The 22,605-nt window shown below is 38.2% G+C and overlaps 1 protein-coding gene across 1 annotated transcript in view; it reads right to left on the reverse strand.

The window, feature by feature from the left end:
- Positions 1 to 3,624: 3,624 nt before the first annotated feature.
- LOC139723387 (potassium channel, subfamily K, member 16-like) overlaps positions 3,625 to 22,605 on the reverse strand; it is a 29,335-nt gene continuing 10,354 nt past the window's right edge. The window contains exon 3 of the mRNA XM_071634634.1: positions 3,625 to 3,890. Coding sequence (XP_071490735.1) covers positions 3,625 to 3,890 — 266 coding nt within the window. The remainder of the gene's footprint in view (positions 3,891 to 22,605) is intronic.

Here is a 22,605-nt window from a genome sequence, read left to right on the forward strand (position 1 = left end):
TCATTCTTTATGGTAAGTGGGAAAGTCATGTGGAGTAAAAATGCATAGGTGTATATTTGGAAGAGATACATCTTTCCCTTCCATAAAAGGCATACAGTAGGCAAAAGCACAGCTTTGTCAAAATCTTTCACTTACATTTGAATTCATCTGTGTGACATCTGCTGTCTCCACAGTCATTGTTATCATAGCTAATATATCATCAAAGGGAACATTTGCAATCAGGATATGAATGGCCAACAGAATACACAGGTAAGTACTACATTCATCGTGCAAAGCAAGTTTGATATGGTAAAATATTGAGAACAGTGGAAGCGTAAAGGAATAATTGACCCTGCATAAGATTAGAGAAGACTATGAGACATAAAAACCAAAACCAAAACCAAAACAACAACTCAGGAAGTTGTATCGCAAAGCAGATATCCTCTGCTGGCATCATAGAATTTGACACTCTTTGCAAACATAGACATAATCATATACATAATAGGAATATGTTGCCACAACAAAACAAATAACTGCAATTCCCATTACATTCTACCATTTTTGCAAGGCAATGAGGTTTTTTCCTCTTGAAATAAAAGAAAAACTCGACCCTGTTTGGTGATGAGTGAATTGAAGTGTGAAATGTGTGAAAAAACCTACAATTCGAAATAATCCACATCTCTAATGAATTTACATGACATCAATCTCGCTACCCTGCATTACTTCACCACCACAAATATCTCACCTTCACATAAGTATCATAACTTGAATACAAAACTAGAAATGTCGCTACAGCGACTGGTTATACCCCCACCAAACAACATTTCATAAGCTTTGGTCAAAACATTTCATAAGCTTTGGTCAAAAAACTGAGGAAGTAGTTAAATCCGCAAGATCTTTCCTTGATCTTCTGCCATTAATATGCCGTTACCGTGGCAACGTACTTTCGGGTACTGTCGAAAAATACGTCTTGCACATCTACAACCAAAGGCACACATCTGTACCAAGTTTCATGGAAATTGGGCAAAAACTGAGGAAGTAGTGTGCAACACAAATTTTTCCATCATTTTGGCTCATAATATGTGAGCTGTTACCATGGCAACATACTTTTTGTCACTCTCAAGAAATGTGTCATGCTGACCTATATCCTAACACAAACATTCAATATGAATTCCATGAGAATTGGAAGAACACTGATGAAGCAGTTTTGCCATGAAGCATTTTGCCCTATATTTTACCAATAACATGCCGTTACCATGGCAACGCACTTTTTGCCACTGCGGAAATATGTGTCTTGCACATTAACATATTCAGATGAACATCTGTACCTAATTTCATAAAAATTGATCAAAAACTGTGGGAGGAGTTCGCGACGCAAGATTTGTACCCATTTTTGCCCATAATATGCCGTTACCATGGCAACGTACTTTTGGGTACTGTCAAAAAATACGTCTTGCACATCTACAACCCAAGGCACACATCTGTGCCAAGTTTTATGGGAATCGGTTGAAAACTGAGGAAGTAGTTCGCGACGCAAGATTTGCAACGGACCGACCGCCCGACCGACCGCCCGACCGACCGCCCGACCGCCCGACCGCCCGACCGACCGCCCGACCGACCGTCCGCTGATTCCTATATACCCCCTTCAAACTTCGTTTGGCGGGGGTATAATTATATTTTTTACAAAACATATAATTTATAAAGGAGCATTAACATATAAAACTTTCCTGTTGCAGTACTATGAAGTTTGCAAAACTCACAAGACATTAACCTATGACAAAAATACACTCAAATCAACCATGTACACTGGAATTCACAAAACATGGATTGCTGAAATACATAAACTAAATGCTAGCTGACATTAAAAAAACATACTCCTTCAAAGCTGTCATTACAGAAGCTACTATTAATCTGTTCCCTATGGGAACCTGGTGGTCTATGTATTAAGTCTATGGGGATTTTAGAATTCAGTTTGGAATGGATTGGAAAAATGAAATAACATAGAATTTGTCATGCTTTTCTTCGATATTACTTTAAGCAGCCATCAAAGATTTGTTGGTAGCAGTGCAGTAATGCTCCTGAGAAATTTCAAGCTTTAAAGGACAAGTTCACCTTCATAAACATAAGGATTGAGAAAATGCAACAATATTAGTAGAACACATCAGTGAAAGTTTGAGGAAAATTGGACAATCGATGCAGAAGTTATGAATTTTTTAAATTTTTGTGTTGGAACCGCTGGATGAGGAGACTACTACAGCTTGTGAGTCATATGCGTACAACAGTATAAAGAAAATGTAAAAGAAAATTCAACATATTTTCACTTTTTTCGCATAATAAAAGAGCACTTGACTTGCCTCTTTCTAAAGGCAGGGGGAATAATATTACCCATAACATTTGTCGGTAACAAGTCAGGGGAATGTGTACTTTTTTCAAAAGATGGAATTTTGTGAAATTCTCTTTATGTTTTCCTTATATTGTTGTACGCATGTGACATCTAAGTTATTCATACACTGCAGTAGTCTTCTCATCCAGCGGGTACTGCACAAAAACTTCAAAAATTCATAACTTTTGAACAGATTGTCTGATTTTCCTCAAACTTTCAATGATGTGTTTTACTAATATTGCTACATTCTCTCAATCCTTATGCTTATGAAGGTGAACTTGTCCTTTAAGGATAACATCAAAAAGTGTTTTACAAGTTTTCCTCATCACATCTCTCAGTGATATGCTACCACATAAAAAGCCATAAAAAACATACAAGACATTCATAACCTCTTCCTGTCAAGACACCAGCGTATCATTGATTTACAGAGTCCCCTACCACTGAACTCGCACCAGATTTCTTACTAGCATGGTGATATCACTGTCCTATATGTAGACTGTAGGTGGCGCTCTTTCCTTCATCCAGTGCCCCAAGCATCAACAAATCCCTGTTTCACCTGCATTTTGTCTCAAGACTAGAGCATCATCATGACCTTTGTCTAAACATAGAAAGCTTGTATTCTTGGTTATCTAAAAAACTAAATAAGGAAAGCTTTCCATGTGGTCTTATTCCTTCCCATTGCCCTTCTTTGCTACATTTACCTAATGCTATAATCCTCAATGCACAGCAAAACAAAGTGACCACAAGCAATAACTGTACATCTAGAGGAGGGAAATTCTAGAAAAATATATATGTAAATATTATGTCTTTACAGTAGAGTTGAGAGTTCAGCTGGGATATCAGCCTCATTTCTCTCATCTTTGGACAAGGGAAGAGATGAGAGTGAGGAAAAATTCGGCACATTAGATATCACTTATGATGTAATAAGTTATCAGGACTCTTAAAACTCCAGCCTCATTTGACTTCCGCAGAAATCTCAGCCTTTTCCTTCTCACAGTATTGCAGATTAACTTACGAAGAAAACTCTACATGTGCTCAAACTTCATTAAGCATATACTTCTTTCCTTGAATAGCACTACATGTGTCTCTACTAGATAGAGGAAAAAAGAGGAAAACAACTACAAGATGCATTTCAGGAAACATGTAGAGATATTGGTATAGGACACAAGAAAAGCTTTCTGCATGATTAACATTACAGATACTTGTAAGTAAATCGAATATTGCGTTTGAGAAGAAAGGAAGCTTTCTCCTCACACCTCTGTTTAAATCTCCGCACCGTTAACTTTGGTCATTTCTACATCCTCACCACCTTTTTCCTCCTTCGTCCTGTCATCGCTGCTAGACTCTGGGGACAGCGGCGGCTCACCTTCCTTGGACGGTCTGCCTCCTATCTTGCTGTTCTCAGCCTTCTCCGACATCCAGTCCGTTATCTTCGTGATGATGGTGGCCATGTTGACGAGACCGAAGAAGATCCAGACGTACACGAGCCACTTGTAGACCCAGGTGTAGTGAATGTCCGGATTGGTTCCTGAACGAGAGAGAAGGATCAATATCAATGTTGAAATGATTCTTCACTTTAACAATTCTTCAGTGTAATGTTTATGACTGAACAATGGCAGGGAAGATTTGTTTCTTTGCTCACTTTTGCTTTTCTTTCTGAAATGTAGGATTTTAAAGGGATTGTATACTTTTGATTGAGACGGGAACTCAGGTTTGAACTTTTTACGAGATAATGCGAAACTTCTTACATGAAATGTATATGGGCATACAATTCTAAGAGGAATTACTTTGACCAAAAAAAAAAAAAAAAAAATCAGTTTTGAAATGGATGAGATATCCAGAAACAAAGAGATCCTGGTATAATTAGGACCACTTTGTTTTACTTTGCTTTTTTCCATATCTTGGTGATTTCAAAACTGATTTTAATCAAATAAACTCTGAATTCCTGTGAGATTGTAAGCTATTCTAAATTTATATAAGTGGTTTCTGATGATCTCATAAAAAGTTCAAACCCAAATTTCCATCTCAACCAAAACTATACCATCCCTTTAATATCCCATATACTGATGATGGGGCAGTACCTTGATAGGCTCCCATTGATGTACGTAGTGTTCCTCCCCAAAGCAATTTATTACAGCATTGGGGGGGGGGGGGGGGGGGGGGGGGCAGAAGGAGAGGAGGCTGAGACAAATGTGTTGAAATGCTTGAGCATGTCCAAAATAAATTTTAAACAGCTCCCTCTGTTGGTTTGTTTCAACATCGCATTGCACTGCCTCGAGTCTGTCGCGCAGAGTAACAGAATATCATACATTTTTGGTGGTAGCCCTGCAACATGGGTCCCCTCAATGCTGTTGTTGTTGTGTTGTTTTGTTGTTTTAAGGAGTGTCACTCAAGGTTGAATATTTATGCCCGACACCCCGCTGTACTAAAATATCCAGTACAAGTTGATTTAATAGGATGATATCTAAAAGGCAGTATCGCTCTTTGTGATCAGGAAGCGATGAATATGATACACAAACTATCATTCTGTTAAGGCCACAGACAGAAAGCATTGTGGAAAGCTTTGTTTTTTATTCTTCAATGTCATCTCCGTAATGAAAATGTTCATTTCATCGAGAGCCCTACTGCGTTTGATGACTGGCTTATTAATTGGTTTAACCCCTCTACTTTAAGAGCACTATGATGCATAATGCAACATTCTGCATTAAGTAAGTGCAGCCTGAATGATTACACACAGCCCCAGAAACATGAACACTTCTAACATCCGGGGAGAAAATCAATATACGTAAGTACCCATCCTAAAGTACAATTATTTCTTTTGGAAACTGTAATGCACAAAACTGAGCAAGATCACAAATAAATACGAAGAAAGAATGCCATGTATGTGATTACTTTGGACATTCATATTCCATTTATTGCATTCAAGATTCAAAATTATATTCAAGAAATATGTTTACAAGTATTGTTTTTATTCTATTATTTTTGAAGTTCCGTTACACTGCTTTTATAAGAGCAAAGAGCAAATTTGTGGAGGCGGCTGGGGAAAAGGAGAAAAAAATGAAAAAGAAGGAGGAGGGGAATTGAGAAAGACAGAAGGAGAGAAGGGAAGAGACAAGGACAGAAAGAAGGAGAGGGGGGTGGAGAGAATGCAATTTCAAGTCTCCCATTCCGAAGATGAACAGACCGTATACAATCAATCAATCAAGACACCCATGGACAATGCTTCACCACCTGGGGTCTGGCTTAATACACACAGGGTGATATCACTGACGGCTCAAGTTATTGAGATTTTGTTTGATGAATGAAGCAGATAGGGGCAGGTGGTTTTTACATCGTCATGGTGATGGACGATCTGGCAACGGAGCATAAAAGTTTGGGCAAAAGGATAAACAAGCACATCCATAACTTCATGTCACTTTTGTTTCGGACAGTAGAAAACTAGTTCATGCTACACATATAAATAAAGGACAAATCTGCAGATCTAGAAACATAAGGCGTTTTCACATCAGCCCAATGTTTCGAAATAGCTCGCTATTTTCTGACATGGGAAATTAACCCGATCATGAAATAGCGCGCTATTTGATAATGTGAATACAAATTAGCGCGCTAATTTTATCGCTCTGATCGAGCAAATTTCTTGAGTCCAACTCGGGAAATTTTCGAAATAGCGGAATAATTTGCGAACTAGCGCGCTGTTTGAAAATGTGAAATCGCCTCAAGAAATTAGCGTGATGCATCCCAAACCGAAAAGCGCATGCTCTACTGGTATACCCGACACTGTTTGCGCATGCTCAGCTGTCGAATTAGCTCGAAAAAATTTTGGGCTAATTCTCTTCGGGCTGATGTGAATAGGAAATGAAATAGCGCGCTAATCTGCGATCGCGAAAAATATCTCAAGCTTGGATTTTTATCGGGCTGATGTGAAAATGCCTATATTGCACTGTATATTGAAGCAGTATCCTCAGAATGGCAGGATATGTTTACATGTTTATAAATATAGATCCCCTCCCTCATAGAAATCAGCGGGAAACAATCCAAAATGTACGAATTGTTTTGTTTTCCTGCATTTTCACTTGTTTCACCATTAATTTTAGTAACCAAGCAATAAATTTAGTGAGGTTGTCGCTAAATGCACATATCCTTTGATGTACATCAAGGTACATGTATATCAATTTTAAGTGGTTGTGTCCCTGCATGACGAACACACGCCAAGTTCCCAAACTCTTTCTCATACATGGTGACCTTGTAGTTATTTCAGTGTGATATTAATAACATGCTTAACAGGAAAAGCAAAGCATTGAAAGAGCAAATTCAAGGTAGCTGTCGGCGACAGCGTGGCAAAACACAAATATCTTGATGATCGAAGGCCCTGCATGCTACCAGCTACAGCTATCAAGGTCACGATGTCAGTCAAGTGATGGACAGACCATTTAGACATTAGCAACTGAAGGACTCGGGGATAGATATGCTGAACATACCCCAAACCACTCTGCATGCAAGACATTAAACTTTGATAGTCCTCAAAGTTTGTTCTGCCTTCTCCCGATGATGACTCGGCAAATATGCCTCGCTCTTCAATATGTTTGGAGTGCAAAGAACCCAAGGAAAAGACTCCACTTTAAAAAGGTGACGAGGGGTAAACATGAGGTAAACATGGGGGTAAACATGGATTGCCACAGAGATGAAGGAAAAGAGACCACAAGGTCGACCTTGAATCGAAACACTAGGCAGACACTCTTTGAAGATCAATATAGATGACGATGTACAGCCCAAACAGGGTAATTGAATATCAAATGGCAGGGAACAGTCGGAACTCGTGAGGTACTTGGCACGAGGCGGGGGTGGATTTGCGTGATCAGATACATCTCGATGACAACTTATCAAAGATATGAAAATGCATCAGAGCAGGAAGTACGTAAGTTACATAAATCATAACTATAACAATGATGTGACAACCACACACATATAAAAAGATTAATTTATGGTTTATTTATGAGGAAGCATTAGCCTCTTCAAGGCCTGTCTGTTGTTGTTGGCATCAACACTCACGAAAATAAAATAAAATACAAGCTGGGCAGCTGAAGCTGAGCAAACTTTTGCAAGGCCTTTTAAGATCTGCAAATGTAAAAATTATTAATGAGCTGGGAGCAAGCCTAATGGGTGAAAAACTCATACTGGATATTCAATATTAATCACATTGAATAATTTAGTTAATCGCTCTGATCAACAGCTAAACTTGCCAAGTGGTCATCAATTAAATATGTATACCAGGGCATGCACACGCTTCTTCAATACAGAACTCTTGCTGATTAATTGTAATTTTCACTACCAAATGCTGGGAGTAAAATTTGACAATTCAATTATAAAGGCATAAGTCAAAAAGTTTGGAAATGTCTAGTCCTAGGCCCCAATTACTGAGCTTGCTTCTAGCTGGCAGTGTGGCTCTAGTCTCACATCAAGACCTTCTACTTGGTTCTCTTGCAATTCCCTCAAAGGAAGGTCTATGATTAAGGATACATGAGATCAGAACTTGACACATGTCTTAAAAATCAAAATAACAACATAACTGTTACTGTAAATGTCAATATTATCGCGCAATTAATTTTTCGCGCTGAGCGGCTCGAAAACATATTCGTGGGTTCTTAAATTCGCGCTCGGCAGCGGGTTAATACACAGTCGCTGTTTTCATCCAGCGATGCCAGCGTACGATAAGCGACGTAGCGAGCGGCGCGAGTGCGAGTACAAGCGCTCAACTACGTAGTACATGTATTTACTCGATACATGTTCTGTAGGACTAGAACTGTAGTCGCGGGGATGTAGCACACCAATCGGCCGTGGGCTCGGTGCGTGCGGTGCGTGCGATGATACTGCTATATGCGTAAACATGTCTGTACTACGTAGCAGTATCATCGACAAAGCGCACCAGGCCATTCAAAATGTGCATAGAAAATTGCGAAGATATATTCGTGCGTTTTTGAATTCGCGCTAGCCAAACGTAGCGCAAAATCTGCGAAAATTAATGTACCGCGAAAATTTCCACGTTTACAGTATTTGCATGAACAGGACCAGCACATAGCCTACCACATATACTGTAAAACATGAAATATTCGCGGCATGAAATTTTCGCGAATTGGAGCCGAAAGCCTTTTTCGTGGCATGAAATTTTCGCAAATTGCTATTGCATGCATTCAATGCATGCAGTGTAGACAAAAGCTTTCGCGTGCATTTTAATTTCGCGAATTTTGGCGCTCGCGAAATTCGCGAAATTAAAATGCACGCGAAAATTTCTCGTTTTACAGTAGTTCTCTCGATATGACTGATTCATCAATGGTATATAAAGTTTACACTCCTTACAAAAATTGAAAAATACAGTAATCTTGTTTTTTAAAATGACATAGGGATTAGAGAGAAAAGATGACACTCTGGTTATCTGTAGCTTAGATCATCACCATAGTATATTGTATACGCCATGTATATCAAGTAAGTCTAAGTATTTCTTTCATGAATTCAAACTTTTCCGCTATTTCACTAATGGTTAAATTTGTTATAGTGGATTACGTGCGGTAAATGAACGGAAAAATGTAAGAGTGCAAGTCACATTTGTGTTAGATTCAGAGTTAATATTTTTGCATCTTGTTAAATTTGTGATTTAGCACCTGACTCGCAGAATCTGCAGAAACAAAAACCTCATGAAATATATGGCATACACAGTATCATATATGGGCTTGCGGGAAATAAAGTGCAAGGAATTCAGATGTCAATATCGAGACTTCTGACAGAACGTGCACTATATCATGAAATCAAATGACGCTTGTACTCAATGAATTGTGCTGATATTCTGTGCAATGTTCTCTTACACTGTTTAATGTATCACTGCCCAACCCCAATTTGTAAGATTCCTAATTATGTGACACAGGCACACAAAAATGATATTTCCTCATCATAGTTACAAAAAACAAACTCATTTGTGAATAGATCGCAATGAATAATGAATAATTGATCAGACAGTCACAAAGCCTTGTCAATAAGTTGCTTAGCAAAACCATGGAGGCAACTATAATCCATCATAAAGGCTATGTGGTATAACAGACACGCTCGACTGCTTCAAATTAATTTCTCACTTTTACTAAATAGCTGCCTTCATACACATCAGGGATGCCAGTTAGAATGAAAGAGAAGGCCTGAAATACATCTACATGAAGCTCCTTTGTACATGAAAAAGCCTGAACTTTGAAAATGCCAGGGCCTGAATTCAGGCTTTTGCCTGAAAACTGGCATCCCTGACACATGCATACAAAATTAATGGTTTCAGAAAATCAGTTTTTGCTATGTGATGTGAAAGGTTTTAATTCTCAAATTGTGAGTGGACACAAAATATTCGTAACTCTCATAATACGCAGCGCAATGCAAAAATCAGTCCAGCTTATTATTATTATTATTATTATTATTATTATTATTATTATTATTATTATTATCATTATTATCTTTTTCATAAACCCTTGCAATGATTGGCCCTGTGTGGTGTGTGTGAATGGCATGAGAAAAGAAAATCAATTTCTTTTTGAATTCCACGATGCAACTCACCGTACTAGGTATACGCACATTTCGGTCTCAATGTTGTGCTCCAGTAATTTTTCAAGGCAAGTAATGCAAATTGCTTTTCTCTTCTGTCACTTTCTCCATGGCTGGTGATTTATGCCCCTCCCCCCATCAAATCAATAAATCAAACACTTCATTTGACACAAAGGAATCTTTTTGATTTTTTTAATATTTTATTTTCGTTTAATTTCAAATTGCTGTTGTTGTAGCTGTGTGCTGTTAGGAACAGTGGCAAATGAAATAGATTTTTCAATCGTGATGCAAAAGGTAATAACTCATGTGTTTTTGCATGCGGCCTCTAAAGACTCTCTTCTTCACGTTCTTGGTGGTGAGTGATGTGCACTGCACAAGCAATACTCGTTCTCACTGTTCTCGTCATATAACAAGCCCTCAAATTAATGTGCGGCTGTCACACGCCGCTGTCACACACCTGTTTCAGGGGACGATATCTCTCAACCAAAGTCACTTTTACACATGACTCCTGTCCCCATTTCCATGACATGTTCATGGAGTCTGCTGCTTCCTCTCATGCGAACTGTCTTGGCAGACAGCCAACATGGAAAAGCGAATGTGCTCAGAGCATGCTAACATTTCTTGCGTCATTCACACCCCGATCTTATCCTTTATTAACTTACCATCTCTGCTCATCAAGTCCTCCTTCGAAGTGACTACTTGCTTTCTTATACCTAGTTTATACTTCATGAGTTGCACCGATGTGAAGGAAAGATCCTGGGCAGGTACATACAGCCTTTTGAAACCATTTCTCCAGTGTATATCTGGTAAAACTATGCTACATCATTTGGCTACATTCAACTCCACGGCCCATTTCTGTATGACTTATTGATTTGATGGTGGGTGGGGGGGGGGGGGGGGGGGGGGGGGCATAATCACTAGCCATGGGGATAGTGAGATATGAGAAAGGCAATTTGCATTGTGCTGGCGGTATCGACCACAAGTCGATAAACTGTTCAGCATTGCAAATTGATCTATTGCCCGGCGCAACACACAACCCCACTCAATTTTCTTGGCATCCACAAAATTCCTCCATCATGTTGGGTAAACAGACGTCTCTATTTTCATATTAGCATGCAGACTCTCCAATATACATGGCACTTCCAGTAGAAATACTTTGCTAAACAAGTATCATAAACATCAGCATCCGATCTCATTTGAAACATTTATTGTAGAACATGAGTACTAAGTGGGTATAATCAAATTTATGATCTTTTATTTCTCCTTCCCATAGTACACCCTAAAGTGACTAGTATGTAATACAAGTAACCGGAGAATTCAGAGAAAATATCGATTCTCACTGTCACTCGAGATGCCAGATTAATGTCAAGTTTGGCACAAACCCATGAATAAGATTTCACTTGACATTAACAGGCTGAGCAAACAGGAGCTCTCGCCCTGAAGGCAACTCGGCTCTCAAATACCATTCTCTACTGGGGTGGGGTGGGGTGGGGTTGGGTGGGCGGATGGGAGATCAGACTCATGGCCACTTACACTGACTGACCACTTTGCAAATATGTCATGCCATTTAATTAGCAGTCAAATGATGGGGTATTTCCCCTATCTATTCCCCTCTTTTTTTTTTCTCTTGGGGCTACTGGCAGACACCTCAGACACATTAAAGGGGAAAAATAGTGTTACACAGTGATTCTACAGTATACTACCAACACTCATCTAGTAGACAGAAGTTTGAGGTGACAGTTACCATGGTAACCTGTGCTTTCCAGATTCCAAAACAGCAAACAAAAAACAAACAAAACAAAACCAAAAAAAAAAAAAACGCTACTGCCTCATATCCAACAAGTCCTGGAGAACTGATGTTTCAGAAATTATCATCTTGCCATTATTATATCATTGGCATCTGAGACTTTGCTTCATATCTGCAGATATTACAAACACATGGCTTGATTACTTTCATTTAAAGGTCCAGATTACCTTTGGGAGCAGTGATTCAAAAAATAAGATATCACATTTGATGTATATGTATAGGTCAGTTGTATCACAAAACATCCTACAATGTAACAGTTTTGCAATAAAGCCTAAAATATAAGGAGATGTCACTTTTTTTCTCTATAAACCATAACTGTAGACGGTTTAGTCTGAAAACATTTTTATCATAACCATTGTTCACATTTTGTTTATTCAACAACACTTAACATCGATTATACTGATTCAAATTTGTATATTGGTTGTTTCAATCCTTAACTCACATTTTAAAACTATTTTGAAGCACTAATGCGGGGTTTTTGTTTCATCTGTAAACAGTAAATTATGCCTTCAATCTGCACAAAATAAAAAAAACCTCCAAACAATTTGCCAAAAACAGCAACTTTCTAGAATGAATTACCAGTATTGCAATCAGCTTATAAATATTAGTCAAACCTAATTCTGCAATGCAGGGAAAACATGTCACACATAGCAAAGGACTCAAGAGAGAGCATCTTTACTCTACCATCCAAGTTAATGAAATATACACTGCATGATATCAAAGAGACTGCAGTGTGGAAACTACCACAAAAATGTGAATTCTGCCTCTGGGACTCAATAGGTTAAGCTGATCAGTGTTGACGCCGTTCCAATTCTCGTCCACGCCCGAGCACAGGGTGTGGAAACATCTGCTGTACGTGTCTGTTACAATAAGCAATCATTTTCCCTCTCATCTTCACCATGTTTCTTCCAAGATGTCCTCAGGCCCTTCTGAGAAAGAGGGAGGGAGAGAGCAGACCATGCAGGGTTTTTCATATCTGGTGGATCTTCGCATCTGGCGGATCTGAAATTCAAGATCTCTATGTTCGCGGCAGATGTTGAGAACCCCAGGAGCAGTCATCCCTGATTTTGAACTTCATAGTGAAATTTGTGAAGTTTTTCATCTTTTTCACACATATGAACATACTGCATACATAGACTTTCACATTAAAAAATTATACTTACTCCCTCCTCAAACAGAAGAAAAGAAGAAGAAGAAAAACACAAACATCTCTATTTTCTGAAGTACAGTTGCGAAATATTTTAGGTCTAAACGTCGGAGGGAGATTGAAATATAAATAGAAAATACTTATCTAAACAACATTATTCAAATGAAAGGATATATTTTGACAAAAAAACAAACATGTTGAGTAATGCTGAATTATATTAGCATGTCATTTTATGTCATTCATTGCCCAGTAATACATTACAGTCTTGATGTGCAGTTACATGACCAAATATTGCATGCCAATGACATATCGGATAAGAAGTGCCTTCCAATTTGGCCAAGTGTAATGCGTCTGGTTCATCACTTACTAATGTTTGTCATTCAAATGGGCTTTGACTTTTAGACTTTCATTCACCTATATGTATTTGCTGATCAAAGTGGAAAGTGTGGTGTTAGCACAGCTGACTCAACCATAAAGAATTTACCCACACCCCAGTCTCACCAAGAAAAGGTTCTTAACTCAACAAACACCAATCACATCACTCCTCTGGGGAGCTATGCATGTTCAAGAAAAGATACCCCACAAGTAAAATACAGTATAATATGTTCATTGAAATGAAACACACACACAAAAAAAAACCAGCATAGAGGGATTTATGTTTGTACTAAGATCTGTTACTAGGCTCACACAATCATATCTTACTAATGCTACTTGCAGATGAAAATTGGTGGAAAATAAAGGGAGAAGTTGCCATATTGGCCACTTCCAGCCAACGAAAGGATTGTGATATGTTTCTTGAAATGAAACACAATAAAAAGCCACCAACAACAAAAAGGCATTAACATTATTGTATATAGGTCTGTTACTAAGCTCACACTATGACATTTTACTAATGCTACTTGCAGATGAAAATTGGTGGAAAATGGAAAAAGCTGATGTATTGACCACTTCCACCCAACAAAGGATTGCATAAGAGCGGTCAGCGGTCATCTTCACAATCCTTTTTGATGACTTGCTGTCTCCACTCCTCTTTGTGCCGTGCTCAAACATCAGGAGGTGGTGGAACAAATTGAATCTCGCCTGTTCAAACACCTGACTCACAATCATGGTGTATCGCGCTGGAATTACATCTACTCAACAGATGATGAAGTGGAGACCAGTCAGTCGATACAAGATGATGAAGTGTTGGTGAGCTTGGTGTGTTTTGTGCCTGTGTGCGTGTGTGTGTGTGTGCATGCATGTGTGTGCGTGTGTGTGTGTGTGTGTGTGTGTGTGTGTGTGTGTGTGTGTGTGTGTGTGTGTGCGTGCGTGCGTGTGTGTGTGTGTGTGTGTGTGTGTGTGTGTGTGTGCTGTGCTGAGCAAAGACCTTTACACAATAAAACTCATCAAGTGTAGCAAATGGAAGAACTTGCCATGATGTAATAATTCTTGCCAGAATGTACCATTCTTGTTTTGACCAACTAGACCAATATCTATCTATCTATCTATCTATCTATCTATCTATCTATCTATCAATCTATCTGTCTGTCTGTCTATCTATCTATCTATCTGTCTGTCTATCTCTCTATCTATCTCTCTATCTATCTGCCTATCTATCTATCTATCTGTCTATTAACTATCTATCTGTCTATCTATCTATCTGTCTATGTATGTACGTATGTATGTATCTATCTATCTGTATATCTTTCTATCTGTCTATCTATCTATCTATCTACAGCTATAGCTATCTGTCTATCTATCTATCTATCTATCTATCTAAAACTGCATGTGGCAACAAGCACTGTTTCAGAAAATAAAATATTGCATAAAAAACATTTCTTAATGAGATGCATTTCAATTTAAGATTAGTACAGCACATGCCCTTTATTTCAGCATGGAAAAAAAATAAAGAACTATTATTCTACAGGTATTTCAACTAAACAGTGCTTCAAAAGTCACTACATGCAACAAAAATATTGATGGATTATGTTTAACTACAGATCCACCTTAGTTTTGTGGTTGTGATGAAAAATCTCCACTTGTTTAATATCAGAGAGGAAATCAGATTTTTAACAAACTCACATTTTTGCATACTTCATGTTTTTTTATATATTTCATCCTAATTAGAATTTCTCTGCTTCTTGACAGTTCAGTACAGTGGTGACACCATGTTATACTGATTTCGATTTGATGTGCACATTCATTTCATTCTAGACTACAGCGCTAACAAGAGTTTCCCTGTGCTTATTTTCTAATGTTCACGAGGCATGAACTAAGATGAAGCAATGTTTTCTTTTCATTTGACTGATTTGACAATTACAGGTAAATGGAATGAAAACATCATGGCCAGCAAGCCCTTACATTGGAAAGATGTAATCTCGGAGAAGACATGGTAGAGATTGGACTGGGATGAGATTTCTTTACACAGAGGCAAAATGTATGAATACCATGAGCAAATACGACAGGCGGGATGATATTTCTGATTGACAGGGCGCTGGGTAGCCACAACATACTGACAATGAATATATTATAGAGCCTCTGATAACTCAGTTATACTACATTTCTTTTTGTAGTACAAAAAAACACCTTGGAAATTGGCTTGTATCTATATTTCCAACATAGACGAAGGGTTGGAGTCGGAAATACATGTCATGAGATAACGGAGGGGGGAGGGAAAAGATATTAAAAAGGGTGAAAGAAAAGGACAGGAAATGAGGGAGGGAGTTAGGGAGAAACAGTTTAATGCTGTCAGCATGCTTCCAGGTTAGCGTCCCTGGTCAGTGACGGAGCATTAATCTGCACATTACTTGAATATGAGACCGTTCTGAAGCAAATCATTTTCACACAACAATAGATATACAATGTACTCTTGAATGAATCCCATAAGGATTGGAACAATCATCTCCCAGCATTTCCACTGATTCCCACTGATCAGTTACTAGCCTTTCCCTTTAAAGGGGAAAATACTGTTACACAGTGATTCTACAGTATACTACCAAAACTCATCATAGTAGCAAGATCGAAGTTTGAAGTGACAGTTACCATGGTAACCTGTGCTTTCCAGATTCCAAAACAGCAAACAAACAAACAAACAAACAAACAAAAGGCTACTGCCTCATATCCAACAAGTCCTGGAGAACTGATGTTGCAGAAATTATCATCTTGACATCATTATATCATTGGCATCTGTGACTTTGCTCCATATCTGCAGATATTACAAACACATGGCTTGATTACTTTCATTTAAAGGTCCAGATTACCTTTGGGAGCAGTGATTTAAAAAATAAGATATCACATTTGATGCATATGTATAGGTCAGTTCTATCACAAAACATCCTACAATGTAAAAGTTTTGCAATAAAGCCTAAAGTATAAGGAGATGTCACTTTTTTTCTCTATAAACCATAACTGTAGACGGTTTAGTCTGAAAACATTTTTATCATAACCATTGTTCACATTTTGTATGATTCAACAACACTTAACATCGATTATACTGATTCAAATTTGTATATTGCTTGTTTCTATCCCTAACTGCCTAGAGCACTCTGCAGAGTGGATTTGGCGCTATATAAATCATATCAATTATTATTATTATTTTAAAACTATTTTGAAGCACTAATGCTGGGTTTTTGTTTCATCTGTAAATGGTAAATTATGCCTTTAATCTGCACAAAATCAGAACCTCTCCAAACAATTTGCCAATTTGAATAAAAACAGCAACTTTCTAGAATGAATTACCAGTATTGCAATCAGCTTATAAATATTAGTCAAACCTAATTCTGCAACATAGGGAAAAATATATCACACATAATAGCAAAGGACTCATAAGAGAGAGCATCTTTACTCTACCCTCCATATCTATGAAAAATACAATGCATGATAAGAGACTGCAGTGTAGAAACCACCACAAAAATGTGAAAATTGCCTCTGGGACCCAATGGGTTAAACTGAACAGTGTTGACGCCGTTCCAATTCTCGTCCACACCCGAGCATGGGGTGTGAAACATCTGCTGTACGTGTCTGTTACAATAAGCAATCATTTTCCATCTCATCTTCACCATGTTTCTTCCAAGATATCCTCAGGCCCTTCTGGGGGAGAGAGAGAGAGGGAGAGAGCAGACCATGCAGGGTTTTTCATATCTGGTGGATCTTCGCATCTGGCGGATCTGAAATTCAAGATCTCTATGTTCGCAGCAGATGGTGAGAATCCCAGGAGCAGTCATCCCTGATTTTGAACTTCATTGTGAAATTTGTAAAGTTTTTCATCTTTTTCACACATATGAACATACTGCATACATAGACTTTCACATTAAAAAAAATTATACTTATTCCCTCCTCAAACACAAACATTTACATTTTATGAAGTACAGTTGTGAAATATTTTAGGTCTTAACGTCGGAGGGAGACTGAAACATAAATATAGACAATACTTATCTAAACAACATTATTCAAATGAAAATATATATTGCCAGAAAAAAAATCATGTTGAGTAATGCTGAATTATATCAGCATTTCATTTTATGTCATTCATTGCCCGGTAATACATTACAGTCTTGATGTGCAGTTACATGACCAAATATTGCATGCCAATGACATATCGGATAAGAAGTGCCTTCCAATTTGGCCAAGTGTAATGCGTCTGATTCATCACTTACTAATGTTTGTCATTCAAATGGGCTTTGACTTTTAGACTTTCATTCACCTACATGTATTTGCTGATCAAAGTGGAAAGTGTGGTGTTAGCACAGCTGACTCAACCATGAAGAATTTACCCACACCCCAGTCTCACCAAGAAAAGGTTCTTAACTCAACAAACACCAATCACATCACTAGTATGGGGAGCTATGCATGTTCAAGAAAAGTTATCTCACAAGTAAAATACAGTATGATATGTTCATTGCAATGAAACACACTAAAAAAAAAAAAACAGCATAGAGGGATTTATGTTTGTACCTAGATCTGTTACTAGGCTCACACAATCATATTTTACTAATGCTACTTGCAGATGAAAATTGGTGGAAAATAAAGGGAGAAGTTGCCATATTGGCCACTTCCAGCCAACGAAAGGATTGTGATATGTTTCTTGAAATGAAACACAATAAAAAGCCACCAACAACAAAAAGGCATTAACATTATTGTATATAGGTCTGTTACTAAGCTCACACTATGACATTTTACTAATGCTACTTGCAGATGAAAATTGGTGGAAAATGGAAAAAGCTGATGCATTGACCACTTCCACCCAACAAAGGATTGGATAAGAGCGGTCAGCGGTCATCTTCACAATCCTTTTTGATGACTTGCTTTCTCCACTCCTCTTTGTGCCGTGCTCAAACATCAGGAGGTGGTGGAACAAATTGAATCTGGCCTGTTCAAACACCTGACTCACAATCATGGTGTATCGCGCTGGAATTACATCTGCTCAACAGATGATGAAGTGTACACCAGTCAGTCGATACAAGATGATGAAGTGTTGGTGAGCTCGGTGTTGTTTGTGTGCGTGTGTGCGTGTGTGGGTGTGCGTGTGTGTGTGTGTGTGTGTGTGTGTGTGTGTGTGTGTGTGTGTGTGTGTGTGTGTGTGTGTGTGTGTGTGTGTGTGCTGTGCTGGGCAAAGACCTTTACACAATAAAACTCATCAAGTGTAGCAAATGGAAGAACTTGCCATGGTGTAATAATTCTTGCCAGAATGTACCATTCTTGTTTTGACCAACTAGACCAATATCTATCTATCTATCTATCTATCTATCTATCTATCTGTCTGTCTGTCTGTCTATCTATCTATCTATCTATCTATCTGTCTATCTCTCTCTCTATCTATCTATCTATCTATCTATCTATCTATCTGTATATATTTCTATCTGTCTATCTATCTATCTATCTACAGCTGTAGCTATCTGCCTATCTATCTATCTATCTATCTAAAACTGCATGTGGCAACAAGCACTGTTTCAGAAAATAAAATCTTGCATAAAAAAAAACATTTCTTAATGAGATGCATTTCAATTTAAGATTAGTACAGCACATGCCCTTTATTTCAGCATGGAAAAAAAACATGAAGAGCTATAATCCTACAGGTCTTTTAACTAAACAGTGCTTCAAAAGTCACTACATGCAACAAAAATATTGATGGATTATGTTTAACTACAGATCCACCTTAGTTTTGTGGTTGTGATGAAAAATCTCCACTTGTTTAATATCAGAGAGGAAATCAGATTTTTAACAAACTCACATTTTTGCATACTTCATGTTTTTTTTTTTATATTTCATCCCAATTGAAATTTCTCTGCTTCTTGACAGTTGAGTACAGTGGCGACACCATGTTATACTGATTTTGATTTGATGTGCACATTTATTTCATTCTAGACTACAGCGCTAACAAGAGTTTCCCTGTGCTTACTTTCTAATGTTCACGAGGCATGAACTAAGATGAAGCAATGTTTTCTTTTCATTTGACTGATTTGACAATTATAGGTAGATGGAATGAAAACATCATGGCTAGCAAGCCCTTACATTGGAAAGATGTAATCTTGGGGAAGACATGGTACAGATTGGACTGGGATGAGATTTGTCTACACAAAGGCAAAATGTATGAATACCATGAACAAATACGACAGGCGGGATGATATTTCCTGATTGACAGGGCGTTGGGTGGCCACAACATACTGACAACGAATATATTATAGAGCCTCTGATATCTCAGTTATATTACATTTCTTTTTGAGGTACAAAAAAACTTGGAAATTGGCTTGTATCTATCTCTGAAACACAGGCGAAGGGTGGAGTTGGAGGTACATGTCATAAGATGACTGAGGGAGGAGGGAAAAGATATTAAAAAGAGTGAAAGAAAAGGACAGGAAATGAGGGAGGGAGTTAGGGAGAAACAGAAACAAATAGAAGACATGTTCTGAAAATGTAGCTCATGTTGTTGAAATGTAAATGACACCTAGGAAGCAAATTTACGGAGTAGATCCAATGGATTAGGGAGAAACAGATTGGTGAGCATATGGGAGTAATAGATACGGGGAAAGTAATCATGTTTGTGTACGGCAAACATGAAACACAATCTTTGATGTATGAATTACAACGTCACTATCGGATGTTATTTGAGACTGCCTTATTGTACTGGAAGGACCAATCAGGGTTGGAGGATGATGTACAGGATGACAGACTGCAGACGGCCTACAGCCAAACAGACAACTCTAGATTTCCAATAAAAGACTGTTGCCATGGTGACCTATTCAATCTCTCATCAACTTATTTATCTAAAACCTGTCAAAACATGAATCTTCTAAACTCTTCATTTGCTATGTGCAATTATCTACATTTTTATTTTCACTGATGAAAGGGAAAGAGAGCAACGCAATTACATTTTAATGCAGTTCTATTTTACCAAACAACAACACATAATGTTCTAAAGAAGAGGTTTCTGTGTCAGCAAGTATTAAATGTAGCATGTGATTAAAGGGGAAGGCTAGTAACTGATCAGTGGGAATCAGTGGAAATGCTGGGAGATGATTGTTCCAATCCTTATGGGATTCATTCAAGAGTTCATTGTATATCTATTGTTGTGTGAAAATGATTTGCTTCAGAATGGTCTCATATTCAAGTAATGTGCAGTTTAATGCTTCCAGGTTAGCGTCCCTGGTCAGTGACGGAGCATTAATCTGCACATTACTTGAATATGAGACCGTTCTGAAGCAAATCATTTTCACACAACAATAGATATACAATGAACTCTTGAATGAATCCCATAAGGATTGAAACAATCATCTCCCAGCATTTCCACTGATTCCCACTGATCAGTTACTAGCCTTCCCCTTTAAGCAATCACATGGTGAAAAAGGACGCCAGGGTTCTTGCAATGCATCTTGGAAAACATGTCCTGTGTGTTTCCAAATCATTAAGATGTCAGCTGGGAGAAATCCAAATATGCCAAATGGTCTGTCAATTTCTCACTGCCATAGTTTGATAACAGAGAGAGAGAGTTCTGAGTTGTAAATGCCTCTGAGAAACATGTATCAAATTTGTTTGTTTGTACCGCCTCACCAGCGGGAGTGTTTCCTTCGATGTCGCTTCCTCTAACTCAATGAACTGACCACAGCAAACTTAATCAAGTCTCTTCCCCTCCCACTCATACTATTTGCCTTGCTTCATACACCTGTCGGCCACATCCAATCACTTAAAAGGGTATGAAGACTGTCAAGGGAGTGACAGTTCAGTCTCCTCCTCCCCTGCCTCTCCTACATATGCTATCACTCATCTTGTTGTCTGGGTTTGTGGACCATCTAAAAATACTCCCTCTTCAATCTTCAATCAACGCTGGTCATGTACTTGAAGAGCAAAAAAATATGACCTGACAACTAGGGACCAGTATGGGCACATCAGCAGTAACTGCATTATGGACGTCCAGAACAGTCGAAGACAAATAGCCCAATGCTCATAGTGCTCTGATGATTGGTGCAAAGGAGCGAAGTTAGTTTGAATTCGCTTTAAATCTTCATCTTTATTCCTGAATTCTGAGGATAAATATACAACATGACCCTCGTTCTCTAGAGATATGCATTTTACAATATAGGCCTACTATTCTAGAGTAGAATTTACTTTTCGTTCTAGATATATTCTCATAAAGATGACATAATTTCAAAAATGTTCAGTTCTTCTGGAAATAGCTTATGAATCTTTTCTACCTGTAAAAAGTGTTTTGTAAAGCATCAACATGCTTCAGCTATAAGCTCTACAAATATACCCCCCCCCCAAAAAAAAAAAACCTGAGTTCAAATGAATCCTGATTAAACATACTATCCTTTTTTGTTTAATAACATGTGTTAGTGAATAAAACAATACCTCATTCAAGCCCATTAAAACTATTTTCCATGCCAATCCTACCACTAAGTAACAGTAACAGATCAGACGCCTTCCAATTCATTACTACCAGCTCTACTTGGTGTGTTCTCCCACAAATAAAACATACACAAAAAAAAGCAGTCTGTATTATATTGTACTTAAGTAGGTGCTAAAAATCACAGCTGGTAAGTGGATGTTGCGGCAAAGTTAGCACTTCGTTAATCGTGGGATAAAAAGAGAGAGAGCACAAACTGGGATATGTCAATATTGAGAGTGGAGTGGTGATGGATCGGTAGGAAACAATTCTGCTCCCGGGCACTTTGCTGCTCTCCCCTCACCCGCTTCCAGTCCAGGATAAGAGCTAACACGGCCCAATTTGAATCATTATACACACTGCTGAGCTCACACAGACATTTGACTCGCCCCGGGGATGGGTAAGGGGGCGGGGCATGTCTACAAATCCACAACATCTCTGCAAACGGTCGCCATGGAAATGAGCTGTCTATGATGGAAGAGCTTGTCTACCAGGTGAAATGATACCAGGAGGCAGGGAAGGGAAAGGGCATTGACTCAACGATGTTAAATGTTTCCAATGTCTGTCTGCTTATCAAGCAAATGCTTGCGCAGGCCTTACTTTTCATTTCATCCACTCAAAGCACGGTTCATTGTATGATTAAAGTACCACTACCTACTACTTTTAATCAGGTCTCTTATCAACAGAAATGCCACTTCAACAAAATACAATCAGGACGACAGCTAACATTTTTATCAAATATATCGGCTAAATTGGACGAATTTCTCTTTTGATGTTCAAACAAAATATGTAAAAAAATCATACCATTCATGGAAACTACATTAAAGAGATCGTATAGTTTAGGGTGAGACCTAATTTCA

Source organism: Diadema antillarum, unplaced genomic scaffold (assembly GCF_040938485.1).
Source record: "Diadema antillarum isolate AM-2024a unplaced genomic scaffold, OU_Dant_1.0 scf00000188, whole genome shotgun sequence".
In the NCBI taxonomy this organism is placed as follows: domain Eukaryota; kingdom Metazoa; phylum Echinodermata; class Echinoidea; order Diadematoida; family Diadematidae; genus Diadema; species Diadema antillarum.